Here is an 18,065-nt window from a genome sequence, read left to right as displayed (position 1 = left end):
AGCAACAACAAAAAAGGAGAAAATGCTATGTTGTGATTCACATTCATTTCTACAGTCCTTTGTCTAGTTGTAGATGGCTCCCTTCATCATAAGACCATTGGAATTGGCCTGAATCATCTCATTGTTGAAGAAGGCCACGTCCATTAGAATTGATTGTCACCTAATTTTGTGTGTATTTGTATGTAATTTGTATTGTATGTAATGTAGCATAATTTGTATGTAATTTGTATATGTAAGTTGTATGTAATTTTGCTGTATACGAAGTTCTCTTGGTTCAACTCGCTTCATTTAGCATTAGTTCATATAAGTCTCTCTAGGCCGTCTGAAATCATCCTGCTGATTATTTTTTTAAATAGAACATTAATATTCCATTACATTCATACACCATAACTTATTCAGCCTTTCTCTAATTGATAAGTATATACTCAGTTTCCAGTTCCTTGCCACTACACAAAGGGCTTCTACAAACATTTTTCCTTGTATATAATTTAATAATTGTTTACTATAAATTGGTTGAATTTAGTTGCCAAGTTATTTTTCTCTTTAAGTTCCTCAAAATTCTTCCATCTCTTTCCTTTTCTTTCCTTGTCTTTGATTCATCTGGCCATGAATCAAATTATTACTGTCAAATTGACACCCTAAAAGCATAGATCTCATCTCAATTTCCTTTAAAAATCTTTAGTGTTCCCTCATACCCTTCTTCTTCCATAAATTAAGTCCCTTTTAGCTGTAAAACTCTTATTCAGCATTGAAGTTTTATAATTTCTTAAACAGTTTAAGTGGTAATGAGAATTGTTAATATTTTTACTTTTATATAGGTCTGATGAGTGGGTATTAAAGGGAATTTCAGGCTATATCTATGGACTTTGGATGAAAAAAACCTTTGGTGTTAATGAGTACCGCCACTGGATCAAAGAGGTAATATTATAATTATTTTTAATATTTATTGGGCATTTAAGTGAACCTAATACTTGTAAATTATCCTTTCGAACCTTTGAAAAATAGTTATTTTTCTCTTCATATCTAAGCAATAAAGTAACTTTTATTTTTGTAACTTTAAAAGTGTTCATATGCTTCTTGGTTACTTTATAATTCTAATTCATAGCAACACAAAAGATTGCTAAGCTTTGTCAGACCCCAAGACATTCTGTGAAAGCATCAGGTTATTCTCACTGACATCAGTCTTAAAAGTTAGATCTATTTTAGTTTATCTTAATAGCCAATAATGGGTCTGTCATTCATAATTGTGTCCAGACATTTGGTTGGACAAATATGAATTAATTTTTCTTTGCTGACAGTATTACCTCTTAGAATATTGAGCTAAATAAAAAGTTAATTTCTATTCTGGGAAGTGGTATTTCTTACTATTCTTAAACTTTCCTTGATTGAATTGTAAATGATGCTCCTTTATTTCAGTGTTTTAGATTATGCTGAATGAATTAAGTCCATGGTGTTTTATATATATGATCTCTGCTGTGTTCCCTCTCAGTCTTCTCATTTTCATTTTGAAAAGTCTCAGGTTTTTTATTTGATTTTATTTTTTGGTCATTTATAGCAACTTACACTATCTGATAATTTTTGTGACTCTTCTTTGTGAGGTTTCAGATTATAGTATATCTTCCTTAAGATATAACATCTAGGATTAGATCTAGTACATGGAATGGCACCATAATTTAATGTGAAAATAATATATTTCAGTTTTTCATGGCAGCATAAATCATACTCAAGGTCAGTTGCCCCCGAAACAAATTCTAACATTTAGGATTGCAATCCTATGCTTTTCTTTTTCTCAGCAATTAGAGCATTATGTACTTATGGGTTCAGCGTAGTTGTAATGATTGCTTCATTAAGATACTTCTTAAATGTTTCCTGTGTCACTGTGATATAGGACTCAATTATTAAAAAACATTTTTAAGCTTCATTTTTGCCTTTTGACATTATCCTACAGTCATTTTTCATAGTTATGTATTTAAAAAGATCTACATTTCCTTCACCCTCAAACATTTCCTTGTGACAAAGTAAAAAAATAAGCAAAATTGACACTGACTGTATAGGACAGGACGTATCACACTTTATACCCAAGATCTCCTGTCTCTTTTAGAGGAAGAAGGCTTATCAGCTGTTCTGCTCTGGGACCAATATTAGTCAGTACAGTTAATCAGAGTTAATTTGCTTTTAGTGCTATTTTACATTATTTATTATAATTTACTATTTATTATTATTTACATTATTTTCATCCTTGTACCTTTTGTTCTCTTAGTTCTGCTTAATTTATTCTGTATCATTCAAATTTAACATTTCTTTGAGTTCTTTGTTTCTTATTTTGAATAGTATATTCCATCGTGTTTATATTCTAATTTATTTATCCTTTCCCAAATTTTTGGATAACTATTTTGTTTCCCATTTATTACTATCATAAAAAGTGCTTTTATGACTGTTTGGTGTTTATATAGAACCTTTCTGTTTTTCCTCCTGTAGGTCCTCTGACCAGTAGTAGCTTAATGACTTTTCTAGAATAATTCCAAATTGTTGTCTAGAATAGTAGTATCAATTCACATATCCACTAACATTATATTAGTATGCCTGAGTAGCCTGTAAATTTGCAAGACTGAATATTTTTTTACTTTAATCACCTTTGATGCTTTGAAGGGTATGAGGTGAAAGCTCAAAATTATTTTAATTTGCATTTTTCATATTATTGATTTGAAATAATTGTTCATATGGTGAGTTAACAGGAATTTATTAAATGTTTAATGTGTGCCTAGGCACTGGAAAAAAATACCTCTCAAGAAACTCATAGTCTAATAGAAGAGAGAAATATGAAATTAATCCCTTCATCTTCTTTTTGACTATGCTAAAGTTCTTTCTCCAGAAGATATGGCAAAGAAGAAGAAAATATGACTGTTTATTTAAAGAGTCATAGAGGGTAGTTAAGGCCAAAAGAAGACTTTGCTCAGGCCACTGTTGATCCTAAAGTTACAAATTGGAGAAAATTCTTTTTCACCTCTAATGTATTTCTGCTAATTATTTGCCTTTATTTTCTTTGGAGAATAACATTTTTATGAAATGCTTTGAAATTTTTTGCTATGATTCCAGGAAATTAAAGATCATTACAAAGCTTTAAAATTTTATATGAAAACATCATGATCTGTTTTTATTTTACATTGTTTAGGAGTTAGACCAAATAGTGGCATATGAACTGAAAACTGGTGGAGTTTTACTACATCCAATATTTGGTGGAGGAAAAGAGAAGGATAAGTATGTTTTTTGTTTGTTTTTTTAGCAATAAGAAGTTACAAGTTATGTTTTATTGAATCATTAATATGTTTTGTATGAGTGGTGAGAATTGAATCCTGAGACAGAGTAGTAACATATATTAATGATCCTCAGATACATTTGAGTAATTCTTTATTATCTATTATTACTTAACTCATTAGTTCTTTTTTTTTTTTTTTGCTTTTTTTAATGTGATCATAAAATACTATTTTAAGTGAAAAAAATTTTTTTCTTTTAAAATTTCTTTGAAGAATATAACTTCTAGTTACTTCTGTTTCTATCATCTCTTGATTTTAGTATAAATTTCACTATCTAATCCTAGTTTAAAACTTTTGAGTTATTGAAATAAGTGCTTGTCAAGAATTTTATTATTTAGGTGATTGAGTACCTCAGTAGCTCTGGACTGGAGTTATTTTAGAATGAGTTTTTAGTGATATTAGAGATACCACCTGTGCCAACTTAGAATAATGGAATCATAACAAAATTTATTTTGCTCTCAGTATCAAGATCTCCTATATTATTAACATTATCTTGTTTTTCTGGGTCCTTGCTAGACCCAGATGATTATTAAGATAACCCTCACTGTAGCAGATAGACAAAATGGACTCCAATAATAATACCATATAGTTACTAATCAGTTACTACTTTGCTGTCCAAATGAAATTGTATTCTTTTTTTATTTTTATTTTTTGTATTTTTTTTAACATAGCTTTTCCTATGTATTTGTTATGTATTTTTATATTATATGATTTATAATGTTTTTAAGATGTAAAACTTATTTATTTGTAGCCCAGCTTCACATCTACATTTTTCAATAAAGCACCCACATACGCTTTCCTGGGAATATTATACTATGTTCCAATGTAAAGCTCATCTTGTCATGAGGTTGATTGAAAATAGAATAAGTATGGAGTTTATGCTACAAGTAAGTGGATCAATGCATTTACATATTTAATGAATTATGTGTATGCGGTGTGTGTGTGTGTGTGTGTGTGTGTGTGTGTGTGTGTGTATCTATCTATATTTCTTTTTTAGGTAAAAAAGATTTGCACAGTGAGATAGAAGTCATAATAACTCACTTTACAGACACAGTTCTAGCATTAGGAATGTTAGGAAAGTCACTTGGTAAATTTACTTTCCTCATGTATAAGATGAAAACAACTATTCTTATAGACTCAGAATAAGAAAGGGTTTCTAAGTGTAGTTGTTAAATCATTGTATAGAATTTATTTTGTGTGTGTGTGTGTGTGTGTGTGTGTGTGTGTGTGTGTGTGTGTGTAGATTAGGAATACATCTTATAATAGCCATGATAAAAGGTATCTGTCTTTTACTTAAAGATCTCCAATGACTCAGAATCTACCATGTTCTTTGAGCTTTACAGCTCAAAGGCAAAAATCTGTCTTTTTACAACAACTATCATCTTTACTCACAGTAGATATGTTATGAAAATAAAATGGGAATACCTGTCAAAATGCTTTCAGCAGTAAAAATGTTGAAGAGATGCATGATTTTATTCTACAAGTTTTGAGGCATTACATGTAATGTAATGTCAGTAATGAGATAATGTTCTGACATATTTTTAATGCCTTTAAGTAATTGTAGAAAAAAATATATTTTGGGGAGGAAGGGTCAACTTTTGCTAATGCCTACTTTATATTTTACTCAACATTTTATGTAAATATAATTAGAATCACAGAATTTCAGAGTAGGAGAGAATGTTGAGTCAATCTTTCCTAAATATATCATCAAAACACAAACTTTAAGTAATTTATCTAATGCTAAGTGAAATGAGCAGAACCAGGAGATCACTTTACACTTTGACAATGATATTGTATGAGGATGTATTCTGATGGAAGTGGATTTCTTTGACAAAGACTCAGTTTCAATTGATAAATGATGGACAGAAGCAGCTACACCCAAAGAAAGAATACTGGGAAACGAATGTGAACTATTTGCATTTTTGTTTTTCTTTCCGAGTTGTTTTTACCTTCTGAATCCAATTCTCCCTATGCAACAAGAGAACTGCTTGGTTCTGCAAACATATATTGTATCTAGGATATACTGCAACATATCTAAGATATATAGGACTGCTTGCCATCTAGGGGAGGGGGTGGAGGGAGGGAGGGGAAAAATCGGAACAGAAGCGAGTGCAAGGGATAATGTTGTAAAAAAATTGCCCTGGCATGGATTGTGTCAATATAAAGTTATTATAAAATAAAATAAAATATTAAAAAAAAAAGTAATTTATCTAAGGTCCAGGAGTCTGTTTCTTCATGTGTAAAATGGGAATTTTACTATTTGTTTATTTCCATATGATTGTTATGTGAGTTAAGCACATTAAAACTGTAAAGTGTCTTACATATTTAAGCTTTTAAATCCCCATATAATTTTGTTATATAATTATATAATCATCTAGAATGGCCTCTGCTTTTTTTTTGCACCTCTTGTCCTTTTTTTCCCTCTCTTTCTGGGTACTTTCCTCATGCTTGGCCTTGCCCTTAGGACAAGATGAAATTCAAGTCTTTAAATTTAATGTGGCCATGAGTCCTAACTACTATTTTCAGCTTTGTCTTAAAGAATGGTCAGGCTATACAAATTTGCACATAAGAAACAAACTTATGATGTTATTCATTATTAGGATTGGACAAAGCCTTAGAAACAATTCATTTGTAAGCTAATATGATTTAGAGGAAAAATGAGGTTCAGAGACAGGAAAATATTTGTTTATAGAAATTATTGTTTTCTCAACTACCCTAATTTTTATGAAATATAAATAATGTTTATGTTTGTGAGATTTTTCATACTCATTTTGTTTAATCCCTGAGCATGTAATTTTCACTTCTGTTCTGATATTCTATAAATATCCATTTATCCATTTAGATTTTATCCATTTAGACATTTTATTTACATACACATATATACAGATATAAAAAAAATTCTATATGTGTCATATGTTTCATTCATGATGGTGCAAAGTGATTTTTATTGTTTTCATAAGAATTATGTAAAGAAACAGTAAAGCCTTCTTGTGTTACTCTATTGCTTTGCTATCTCCTCTGGGCCTAGATGTTACCCTGGTTCTTATAGGCTATGCCAGTAGAATGCAGGCTGGGGGAGGTCCTGGAAAGGCTTCTTTTGCTGGATCCCTAATGGATTGATCCAAAGAACTTTCTCTTTGTTTTGGAGAATCTCATGAACATTTTCGCCAAAGGAAGATGAAGTTTTGAGTTAAGAATATGCTTATTAATAATTTTCTAAGTTATAGATGAATTGAGATTTGTATTAGTGGGGAGGATGTTTCTATTCCAATGAAGTGGACAGGCCTTTTGAATTATTTTAAATGATATATGGTAAAATGGGCATAGGATTAAAAAAGTTCATTTTATGTTATTTGAACCTTCTGATTATAATACTTTTATTTTACAGGTTTTTAACAAACTGCTGAGTTTGGCCAGTACAGCTTCATCTCAGAAGTTCCAGTCACACATGTGGAGTCAAATGTTAGTTTCCACATCTGGGTTTTTAAAATCCATCTCCAACGTCTCTGGCAAAGACATCCAGCCTTTAATAAAGCAATGGGTGTATCCTTTTCAACAGTTATGGCTACTTTAAAAATGTGGGGGGAATCTTTGACACTACTTTAAAAGAAAATTCTGAAATAAGTAAATACTAGGCAGTATTATAGATTATCATTAATATTATTAAATTTCTTTCATAGAATAAATTAGCCTGTAATGATTTAAATTTTGCACTCAGCATGGGAATATAGTACTCTTTAATCAGTTAAGAAAATTTAAAAGAATTCAAGTAGTGTTGGGAGAGAAGTTCCACTAGAGGGATCTCTAGGACAACTTAGAAAAGTCTATAGTCTAGTACATTTTTAGATATTCATTTAGATAGGCAGATTTAGTATGAGTTGGGTGGTATGTTGGAGAACTGTATTTTTTAGTATTGTTATTTTACATCAGTATCATATTAATAGTCTAGTATAATTTTTGTTCTTTCAAAATGTAAATTTCCTTTTTACTCTTTGAGAATCCTTTTTTTAACTTGAGGAAGTCTTTTTGAGAAAAATTTAGAACATTTTGCCATCTGATATAAAAGTATGTTATGACAGAAGGATAAGGTGTTTATTTTTGTTTAGTTTATGGTCATTTTCCGTGTTAGTTTTCCTATATAATTTACAGAGACCAGAGTGGGGTAGTAAAATTTTATGGAAGTTTTGCATTCAACAGAAAACGAAATGTTCTTGAATTAGAAATAAAGCAAGACTATACCTCTCCTGGAACCCAGAAATATGTGGTAAGAATTTTTCCCCTATAGGTCTTTATAGGTCTCTAGACATAAATTATATATTCTCTAGACATAAATTTTACATTCTGTTATGTTTTAATATATGTGTCCTTCTGGACAAGTCATTTGAGCTGATAAGTGCCCCAGGCAAATCTCCAACTTTTTTAGTACAGAACAAAATTATTATACAAAGTTTTCTCAATGGAAGGACCTTACCCTAATGAAGTCAAAGATTGAATCTTTAAAAAAAAAAGTAAAGTCTTAATAAATATGTTTTGAGGCTTGATTTGTTCTTATTTATTTATTTTAACAGAACTGTCATTGAATAATATATTTTCTTTTAAAGGGCCCTCTTAAAGTGACAGTACAAGAGCTAGATGGATCATTTAATCATACACTGCAAATTGAAGAAAACAGTCTTAAACATGATATACCCTGCCATTCTAAAAGCAGAAGGTAGGTATTGAACATACATTTCCAGTGTTTATATTTAAATTTCAGAGCTTAACAAGTTTAAATACTTTTGCATGGATAGTATTTTTTAATAAAGGAAATGATCCAGTATAAACTATAATATATTCAATATAACATTATTAGATTTCCTTTCTGTGTGCCACTTTCCAAACATGACTATGATTATTAAAAATATAGTTAATATTTCTGTAGAGTAAGAAAATGGGGAAAAAGTGCTTTTTGATCACAGAAGTTTAATTAATTTCAGACCTAGGACAGACAGATCTTTAAAGAAGACAGATGTGATGGGATTCTGTTTTTTTATGCAAAATTCATTAAAATTAGAGTTTCTCTTCTAGAGAATCACAGGAAGGCTAGAAAAATAGAATAAGACCCAGACTTGTAGACCGTTACATAAAATGTCTCTTTTTACCTATGCATTATAGAAAACTGCAAATCAGGAAGACAGTACGTACACAATAGCTATAATAATGGAAATGAAAAGAATAATAAAATGAAAATAAATGCAATGTAATTATAATAACCAAGTATGGCCTTAGACCCTTGAGAAAATGTACCTTATTTAATTACAGAGATGGGGGACTAATCACCATATCAGTTAAGTTGGACAGCATTCTTTCCTGTGTCTTCTTGTAAGAAGCAAGTAATATATTGCTTGGTTTTTCTGACCTAATTTCTTTTTTCATTTTTACAAATCTTCATTACAAGAGATGACACCCTAAGTAAGAGAAATTAACATGATGAAAAAACATAAAACATTAATAAAAACTAATAATTTTTAAAAGCCCCCACAATTTCTTCCAAATGACCCTTCTTCTCTCTGTCCTGCAGCCATTGACTTAATGCCTGAAAACTCTCAAACACATGACTTAGTTTTTACTTAGGATCATAGGGTCATAACTTTAGCCTGGAAGGGACACATCCAAAGTCTCTTGATCCAGCTGCCTTCATTTTACTGTGGAGGAAACTTAGACCCTAGGAAAGTCAAGAGACTTACCCAAGCTCATGTAAGTAGGACGATTCTGGGACTGAAAAAAAGTCCTCCCCTTCTCTATATTTCATATGCTTTAACCTTTGATTTCCACTTTTTATATAATACGCTTGTTTGCATAATGACATTTTGTTGCATTTTTGTTTCAGTCTTGCTCACTTAGATTGAGAAATAGGCAAAGGTTATAAAATTGATAATTAAAAGGTTTTTAGCCTTAGCTGGGATCATATTTAATTATCAATAGTTTATTTGGAGGTTTGGATTTCAGGGAAAGGAAAGGAAAATTACACATGTTACTTCTCGCAGTCCTTTTGTTAATTAATATTTTCCTCAATTTTAAGATAAAAAACATGCAGGCCAAATAGAAGAGTATATAGAAAATTAGAATTATTAATGTTTTCTAACTGAGCTAAATCTCTGAATTAGAAAAGAAGTTTTTTTTCCAGATTTTTCTTTTGAATTTAGCACTGATTTCTTTCAAACTATTATTTCTAGTCAAATGTTAAAAGGCATTTTAATACCTACCTTCAGGAGATAACTTGTTGGCATTATGTACCATATGTTAATAAATATATGATATTTGCTCTATGTTAGCCCTATCTAGAACATACTACTATTGCATCAACTATGTAAATTAAGTATTTCAGCAGGTGAAATTAGCAGTTGTATACATAGATACAAAATGGTTGATCAAATAGTTGATAAAAAATAGTTCAGCAGTTTAACCTTTAACTTTTTTCTTTTTCCGATATAGAAATAAAAAGAAAAAAATTCCATTGATGAATGGTGAAGAAGTTGACATGGATCTTTCTGCAATGGAGTAAGTTAATAATTTGACGCAAAAGCTGTATCTGTATCTATCCATATATTCCATATCCATATCTGTACTTTTTAATCTATGGACCTAAACATGTAATGATCTTCTGAATTTTAACAGCAACTATTTAACTTCTCTTTATTGTTTTATTTTATATTAATTGATTTAGGTTCTTTTTTCTTTGTCTAGTTAGTCTTCTTTTTTATATTTTATAAAGTGGCTATGGTTGCATATTAAAACTTATAAGTTAAAAATAATTTTGATTCCAGATGTGATTTGTGTGATAGCTAAGCTAGTTATTTAAACAAAATAGAATTTTTCACTTCTTAGCCACTGGTTTATATCTGGAAAGATGGTAAAAGTTGCCAGCCACATTCAGCTACCTGGTTGTATTTAGAGTGTAGGTTCACTCTTTTTTTTGTACATAATACAGAGCTAACAAATAACAATTGATTCCCTCTTTTCAGTTTCAGTATAGAAGTGAAGGCCTGAAGAGGCTTGGAGATGAAAGGACTCTTTTATATATGTGATAGAATGGTTTAGTGTGCTTCTAATTCCATTGATGTGTGATATGCTTAAAGTGTGTATACATGGCAAACTCAGAATTCTGAATTTGTCTAAAATACCATTGCTAAAAGGGAATTCTAGTTTGTTAATATATTATTTTGATTTTCTAACTTTTATCAAATTTTAAAATCTTTTTATTTTGATCTTTTTGTTTAGTGCTGATTCTCCTTTGCTGTGGATAAGAATAGACCCAGATATGTCAGTTTTGAGAAAGGTTGAATTTGAGCAGTCTGATTTCATGTGGCAATATCAGCTTCGCTATGAAAGAGATGTAGTTGCACAGGAGGAATCCATTTTAGCTTTGGAAAAATTTCCCACTCCAGCATCAAGACTTGCACTGACAGATATACTAGAACAAGAACAATGTTTCTACCGAGTGAGAATGCTGGCTTGCTTTTGTCTTGCAAAGGTAAGATTTTTGTAACATAGAAACAAAATAAGAATTTTGACTTATTTTCAGCTTTTTTGCTGTAATTTAAAAATTTTATTGATATACCTTTTTTGCCAAATACTTTTAATATAATTGATTTGAAAATAGTATCATGATTTTAGTATGGAAAAAAAGAATACCAGAGAAAACTTTTTAAGTTGTCAAAATTGAAATGTAAAACTTTGAAGCAAGAAGAGATTTTTCCATATATTATTTTTTTTATAGACCTAAAACTTTTTTTTCTTTTTAATGTAGAGAGGTAAATGTATCCTGGGTAAGGATTTCCTTGGCTTTTTCAGACTCATATTTTCCCATTAGAAGGTTAAAATCTATCATCATTCATATTTAAAATACTATGATAACTATAATTTCTTTTGGGTATACTAATAAATTCTAATCTGTTCAAAAGGTGTTAGAACTAAGAAATATTGCATAATAAAGAATAAGCATTTTTGTTTAGATGTGTAAAAATTGAAAGAAAAAATTTAAAAACTATGGACAGTTATATTTTTCTAATAGAAGGAATGTGTTACTTTGTTTAAAACATATTGCACTAAGACCCAAGCACCTTTTTTTTTGGTCTGTTATTGCATTAGAGTTGTGTATACAATACATTGTTTTATTCTTTTTCTACATAGTTAATGAGAAATGCATCAATATAAATAATTATTTATTCAGTATCCACAACATAATTTATTGTGCTTGGCGCAGGCACAGATACAATGATTAAATAAGATGTAGTCCCTGCTTTTCATAGTTTCTGATCTAACAGGTTTATCTCTTGTCCTGGCCCTCCTCTTGACTCTAGACTTGCATTTACAAATATCTATTGGATACATTGTGCTATCCTACTGTTTCTCAAATGCAATATGTTCTAAATTGAATTTCTTATTTTCTACACCAAATTTGTTATTCTTTCTTACTTTGTTATTTTAGCTAATGTCACTATCATTTTCCTATGCCAAGAACCTGTTAGTTATCTCTGACTTCATTCCCCTCATATCTGATTAGTTAATTCTTTGTACAAAGTATCTTTTGAATTTTTGCCATTCTTTTCATTTCTAGGAAGACTACCCTGATATTGGCCCTTATAATACTTCACCTGAATTATTATGGTAGTTTTCTAATCCTTTCTAATTCTTCACATTTATCACTGGCAGGTTAATCTTGATTAATTCCTGTCTTCATAACACTCCCAATGCCCTCAAAACCTTAACTGTCCACCTGGATAAAGTATAGATTTTTTTAGCTTAACATTTAAGATTCTCTGCAATCTCACTGCCTTTCTATCCTTTTGTTACTTTATGTATACATCACTCAAATGCTTTTTGTCACTATCACCTCCTTTACTCATCTCTCACAAAGAGATAGCTCTCATGCTTGCCAAGGCACATGCTCTCTCTATATAAGGAATGTTGTTAGTAAATTTAGAACATAAGAATTATAGATATTTGCACTAGTAATTTGGTTTGGTAAAATACATGGTTTTGTTTGAAACAGAAAAATACTGTAGTTAATAACAAAAATTGATAAATAGAAGTAATTATTAAGTATAAAAATGTCTCCAACAGTTTTATTTGACATGTTACAAATTGATATTTAAAAATTGATGTGTTGATAGCATTTTCACTTTGAAAAAGACAGTCTTTAATTTAGTTCCAAATATATTTGCAACCATGCTAAACAGTACACTTTTGTTCCTTTCTAATTATGCAGATTGCAAATTCCATGGTGAGTACATGGACAGGACCTCCTGCCATGAAGTCACTCTTCACAAGAATGTTTTGTTGTAAGACTTGTCCAAACATTGTGAAAACAAACAACTTCATGAGTTTTCAAAGCTACTTTTTACAAAAGGTATTTTCCAATTTACTTTTGAAAAATGTTTCAAACTGATATCTTTATAACTCATTTTAGATTATGAGCTATTCTAATGACATATTTAATATTCCATGATCTTTACCTTTATTCCATTTCTTCTAAATATATCTCCTAATAACTATTATCTTTGGCTAATATTTAATCTTCTACAGAGATGATTTTTTGGTTTCAATTCAGTTCAGCAAGTAACATGAAATAGAAACCAGCAAATCAAAGATTTGTTCATCTAGCTTTCTACAATTTTCTTTTCTCACATATTAATATACTTCAGGTTAGGTTCTGAGAAATCTTAGAATTTTTTGACCCAGAGTTTTGTGTCAACATTGGAACAAGCAAGCAGTTTTGTTTTATTTGACTCTGTGATTAATTAAGTAATGAAATATTGTTTTTCTTTTCTTATAGACTATGCCAGTTGCTATGGCTCTGTTGAGAGATGTCCATAATCTATGTCCCAAAGAAGTCCTAACATTTATCTTAGACCTAATCAAATATAATGATAATAGGAAAAATAAGGTAAGATATTACTCATAAATATTCCCTGTGATATATTACTTTTAAGTAGTTTTAACTGACTTGACTTAAAAAAAAAATTTCTAAGCATACATTTATGATACAAATATATATAAACAAATTTGTGTAAATAGTTTGAGTATAAGTAATTGATAAAGTCTAGTTTAATTTTTTTAAATTAAAATTTAGAGTTCAAATTTTCTTTTGTATCAATATATTTCTTTTGATTGATTTCTTCTAGTTTTCATCCAGATTTTGAATGCAAGTTGCCTTGATTTCTCATCTTTAAAAAGGACAATTGTTTTTAAGAATCTTGGTATTATGGGTTTTTTTTAAACTTTGTTTAAAAATTAAAGTTTCACAAAGCAGTGAAAAAGAGTATTAGGATGTTCTGTTAATAATCTGAGCATGCTGTTCTTTTGATAAAGCTTCAAAACTAGGATCCCTTCAATATTGAGTTTATTACTTCAGTAAAGTCATTAACTATAAGGTTTAGTTTTTTGGATAGTTTGGTTGAAAAATCTGCTTTGGGAAAACACAATGAGAACAATTTCACAGAGCTTCTTCTTTGGATCTTACAGAAATATGCCTGAGTTATTTTTAGAAAGTTATAATTTGTGGTAAGGAGAGGGTTCCTTAAGAGGGTTCATTGCATTTCTTCTAAAATTAGATCAGTGATAGTCCTACTGTCCTCCTACAGTTGGAATATTATGTAATTAGTCTCTTTTGGGAAAGGACATTGGGAAGAAATAAGATCTTCATAAGCCTGAAGTATGCAGAGATCAAACTGGTTCTGGAGTTAGGAAGACTTGAGTTCAAATGCAGATATCGTTTTTGGGACCTTCAGCAAGTCAATTAACCATTGTTGACTTAATTTCTTTATCTATAAAGTGGAGATAACAAGTATACCTATCTCTCAGGATTGCTATGGGGAATTAATGAGATCATAACTGTAAAGTTAAGCATAGTTCCTAGTTTGTGGTTACTTGTATAATATTAGTACTGGAAAAGCTTAAGAGCATTGTCCATTGGTTAGATTCTGGGCAAACATGCCATCATGAAATTGTTGTGCCATACTGACGAACTTCTCTGGGCAATCAAATTTCAATGTAATTTTTCATAAGCCCTCATGACTGACAGGGTTAAAGTCCTTGACTTTAGAATCAGTTATATACATGGGAGACACTGGCACAGGACTGCTCAGCATGATGTGCCCTTATTAGAGTAGGTGTTGTGCTGTATGAACAAAGCAGAATTAGTTCAGAAGAAATGTGAAATGTGCAAAATTAGAGAATCCATCCCAAATGTTCACATGGATTATTTGTGTGCAACTTGTACAGAGCATTCTGAGCTCATACTGTCTGATCAGCCAGTTAAATACACTGTAACTTGACTCTAACATAGTCATGGCATTTTGGTCATCTTCAAGAATGAAGGACAGCAGCCAACCAACCAGTGTTCGTACTATTTGAATGCTTATTTTGGCCTTTTTTTCTTTCTTCTTTCCCCTCATGGTCTTTTTCTTTTCTTTTCTTTTCTTTTTTTTTGCTTAGTTTTCAGATAATTATTATCGTGCAGAAATGATTGATGCACTTGCCAACTCAGTAACACCTGCAGTCAGTGTAAATAATGAAGTTCGAACATTAGATAACCTAAATCCAGATGTTCGACTTATTCTTGAAGAAATCACTAGATTCCTAAATATGGAAAAGCTTCTGCCCAGTTACAGACACACCATAACAGTCAGGTACTATTAAATTCTTATTATACTACAAACATTCCTTTATGCCATTGGAAATGTATTTATTTTATTCTTGATATATTTTACTTCACAAGAAAAAATATTCAATGCAGCATAGAAAAGTAAGCTTTTAGAAAAGTTATCTAGAGACAGTAGTTTAACTGAAGCTTTACATAAGAAAGTATATTGTGAGTGAATTCTAGCATAAAATTAAAGCACATGTTTTAACATATTTGTCATAAAATAGCATATGATCCAAATGAATATATTATAAGATTACGATTTTTGAGATGTTGAGAAAGTTTATACTATTTTATAATAATGAAATTATAGTTTTGCCTGTGTGTTTTTAATTCTAAAGAAAATTTTAACTATAAATATTATTGGGACAAAATATGAAGTTAAATTAATTTTATATTGAAGAAATTTTGTTTTTCAAAATTGCTATCTTGTTAATTGCTATCATGTTATTTTAAATATAAGTTTAAATCATACCAATTTTGAAATCTGATTTGCAGTCATGTTATAAAATTTCATTGTTTTAAAAGGTAGCAACTTCAAGACAACTTTTGCATTTGTTAAGGATAATTAAAGCATATTTTTAAACAAATGACTCTTGATTGGAATAATTTTTACCCAGCTTAAGGTTCTTTGAAGATTACTAATATTTTTCCTTTTAGCTGTCTGAGAGCCATTCGGGTACTGCAAAAGAATGGGCATGTGCCAAGTGATCCTGCTCTCTTTAAGTCTTATGCTGAGTATGGTCACTTTGTAGACATTCGGATAGCAGCTTTGGAAGCAGTTGTTGATTACACCAAAGGTAATGTTTTTTGTTTTTGTCTTTTTACTTTATGTGCACTGTATTCAAGAAAGATAGCATCCAGCTTCATATAATTGGATCTTTTTTCATTGGCTACAAGATAGTTATTTAATAATTTTTTAAATATAAAGATACTGTTTTAGAAAGCTGGTGAAATTCTTTATGGAAACTTTTTATTAAGATTAAATTTTTATTCTAATCTTGAATATAATCATTACAAAAAATTAATAATTATATTTTTGAGCTGTTGATCCCATTAGTTTGATTCTTAATTATATTCTTTCAAAAGTTTCATAGTCTGAAAGAGTGTACATATTCCCAATTTCTTCATTATACTTGTGGATTATTAGTCTTTTTTCTCCAAGTAAAAAAAAGTTTACTAAAAAAAGTTTTTTCTTTGCTTAACTATCAAACTACTTCTTATAACATTTTCTGAGGCACTAGAAACAAAATAAATCTGATTCATTTTAAGAATGTTTAATTCATCTAAAGGAAGTCCAAACTAGAAGCCATGAAAAAGGGTGTGTGTTGGCTTTTAAATGATGAGGTTGCTAAGTAAACTATTTTCATCATCATCATCATCACTATTATCATGAGAATAAAAAGTAAGCTTGGGAGTAGAGAGTAGGTAAATATGTCATTGTAGCTTATTAATTTTTGCCAAGAATCATTGAAGTCTATTTAATATTATTCTTAGATTCTGATATCTTGGAAGACAAAAATGACCTATGCAATTCTGAACATTAAAAATTTGAGAACTTGAACTTTTGTAATTTGAGGTATCTGTTTTGCCAAACAAACCTTCCTGTTACCTATTACATTTGCCAGAAGTCTGGACAACTGGAAGCACTTGTTCAAACTCATAAAAGATACACTGTGTCAAAGACCAGACTTGTCTTTGGTTCCCAAAGTGATATCTACTTACCATGTAAAATTTTAAGAATAAGCTAAATTCATTAGCATCAAAGACATTTAAGTTTAGTTGGAACAAATGACACTGCAGGGCAGATGTCCAAAGAATCCTAATATATAACATTTCAAAGAAAAGCAGCATTAGGAAGTGAAACAGACTTTTGTTTTTATGAAGCAGCAGTATTCCTCTTTATTAGTTACCTGATACTTTTATAAAGATAGTCCATTAATTGGAAGTTCCATTTCATAAGTAGTGATCATTTTGTTAAAGTCTATGTGAATCATAGTACTAAGCAAATTGGAAAAGAAAAGACATTTCAAAATATAGTAAAAGACTTTTAAAAATTCCATTTATCATAACTTCCCATTTTTAATATTCTTTTTTTCATAAAATAATATCTATTTCACTACTTAGTTGGCTACACTCTTCAGGTGAACTCTGAGGTGCTTAAATTCCAATTGAGAATTAAAATACAAGTTTGATAGCAATTTTTAAATAAACTATTTTGGTGCCCCTATACTGAGTTCCCTTAACTGTGATATATTTTGTCTCTACATTTCCTGTTTTGGTCTGCTTTTATTTGAAAAAAAATCAGAAGTGGATTATAATTTTTAAAAGAACAGTAATGAGACAGGAATCTTTAAAAGGTAGCTATAAATTCATTAAATCAAATTAATATGGTTAAATTGATTGATTTAAATCATTATTATCTTTCATTTAGATACTGAGAGTTTAAAAAAAAAATTCATAGTAGGTTTCATCCTTAAAGTGACAGGATTCAAAAGTTATCAATTAAGGCAAAACTTCAAGTCAGTACTGACATGCACACATCATCTGTTTTATATATTTCATTTTGGGTTTTCCATAATCTGGGATAAAGAATGCTTTCCAGTCATTTCTAGTTCCTGTTAGTTTCTTTACCGCTTGTTTCATGCCAACGACGTTTCAAATGCAATTGTAATGTATTTTATTCTTGATATGTTCTTGAAGAGCAAAAAATTTTCATCAAAATGGGAAATATCAAATCATTTTCTTCTTGACTTTCGGTGTAATTCCAGGGAGGTAAGACATCTACATAATAAGCTTATAATTAATTATGATAATCATAATAACTAGCATTTAAATAATGCTTACTATATGTTAGGCCCATTCTAAGCACTTTACAATTATCCTATTTGATTCTTACAACAATCTTGGTAGGTAGATCCTTTTATTATCTCCACTTTATAGCTGAGGAAACGGAAACAAGTTGTGACTTGCCCAAATCTAGCAAATATCAGAGGCCAGATTTAAACTGAGGTCTTCCTGATTCCAGGTTCAGTACTCTGCCCACTGTGTCACCTAAAAATTGA

The 18,065-nt window shown here is 30.1% G+C and overlaps 1 protein-coding gene across 1 annotated transcript in view; it reads left to right on the top strand.

Annotated features, from left to right (window-relative positions):
* Nucleotides 1–18,065, top strand: part of TAF2 (TATA-box binding protein associated factor 2) — an 85,733-nt gene that overhangs the window by 32,484 nt on the left and 35,184 nt on the right. The window contains exons 9-20 of the mRNA XM_051971031.1: nucleotides 819–918; nucleotides 3,173–3,258; nucleotides 4,066–4,201; nucleotides 6,703–6,857; nucleotides 7,464–7,578; nucleotides 7,916–8,025; nucleotides 9,789–9,854; nucleotides 10,575–10,827; nucleotides 12,565–12,705; nucleotides 13,132–13,242; nucleotides 14,793–14,986; nucleotides 15,661–15,800. Coding sequence (XP_051826991.1) covers nucleotides 819–918; nucleotides 3,173–3,258; nucleotides 4,066–4,201; nucleotides 6,703–6,857; nucleotides 7,464–7,578; nucleotides 7,916–8,025; nucleotides 9,789–9,854; nucleotides 10,575–10,827; nucleotides 12,565–12,705; nucleotides 13,132–13,242; nucleotides 14,793–14,986; nucleotides 15,661–15,800 — 1,607 coding nt within the window. The remainder of the gene's footprint in view (nucleotides 1–818; nucleotides 919–3,172; nucleotides 3,259–4,065; nucleotides 4,202–6,702; nucleotides 6,858–7,463; nucleotides 7,579–7,915; nucleotides 8,026–9,788; nucleotides 9,855–10,574; nucleotides 10,828–12,564; nucleotides 12,706–13,131; nucleotides 13,243–14,792; nucleotides 14,987–15,660; nucleotides 15,801–18,065) is intronic.

The sequence above is a fragment of the Antechinus flavipes genome, chromosome 1, assembly GCF_016432865.1.
Source record: "Antechinus flavipes isolate AdamAnt ecotype Samford, QLD, Australia chromosome 1, AdamAnt_v2, whole genome shotgun sequence".
Classification (NCBI taxonomy): Eukaryota; Metazoa; Chordata; class Mammalia; order Dasyuromorphia; family Dasyuridae; genus Antechinus; species Antechinus flavipes.
The sequence above is the reverse complement of the archived record's forward strand: the minus strand, read 5'-3'. Positions and strand labels throughout refer to the sequence as shown.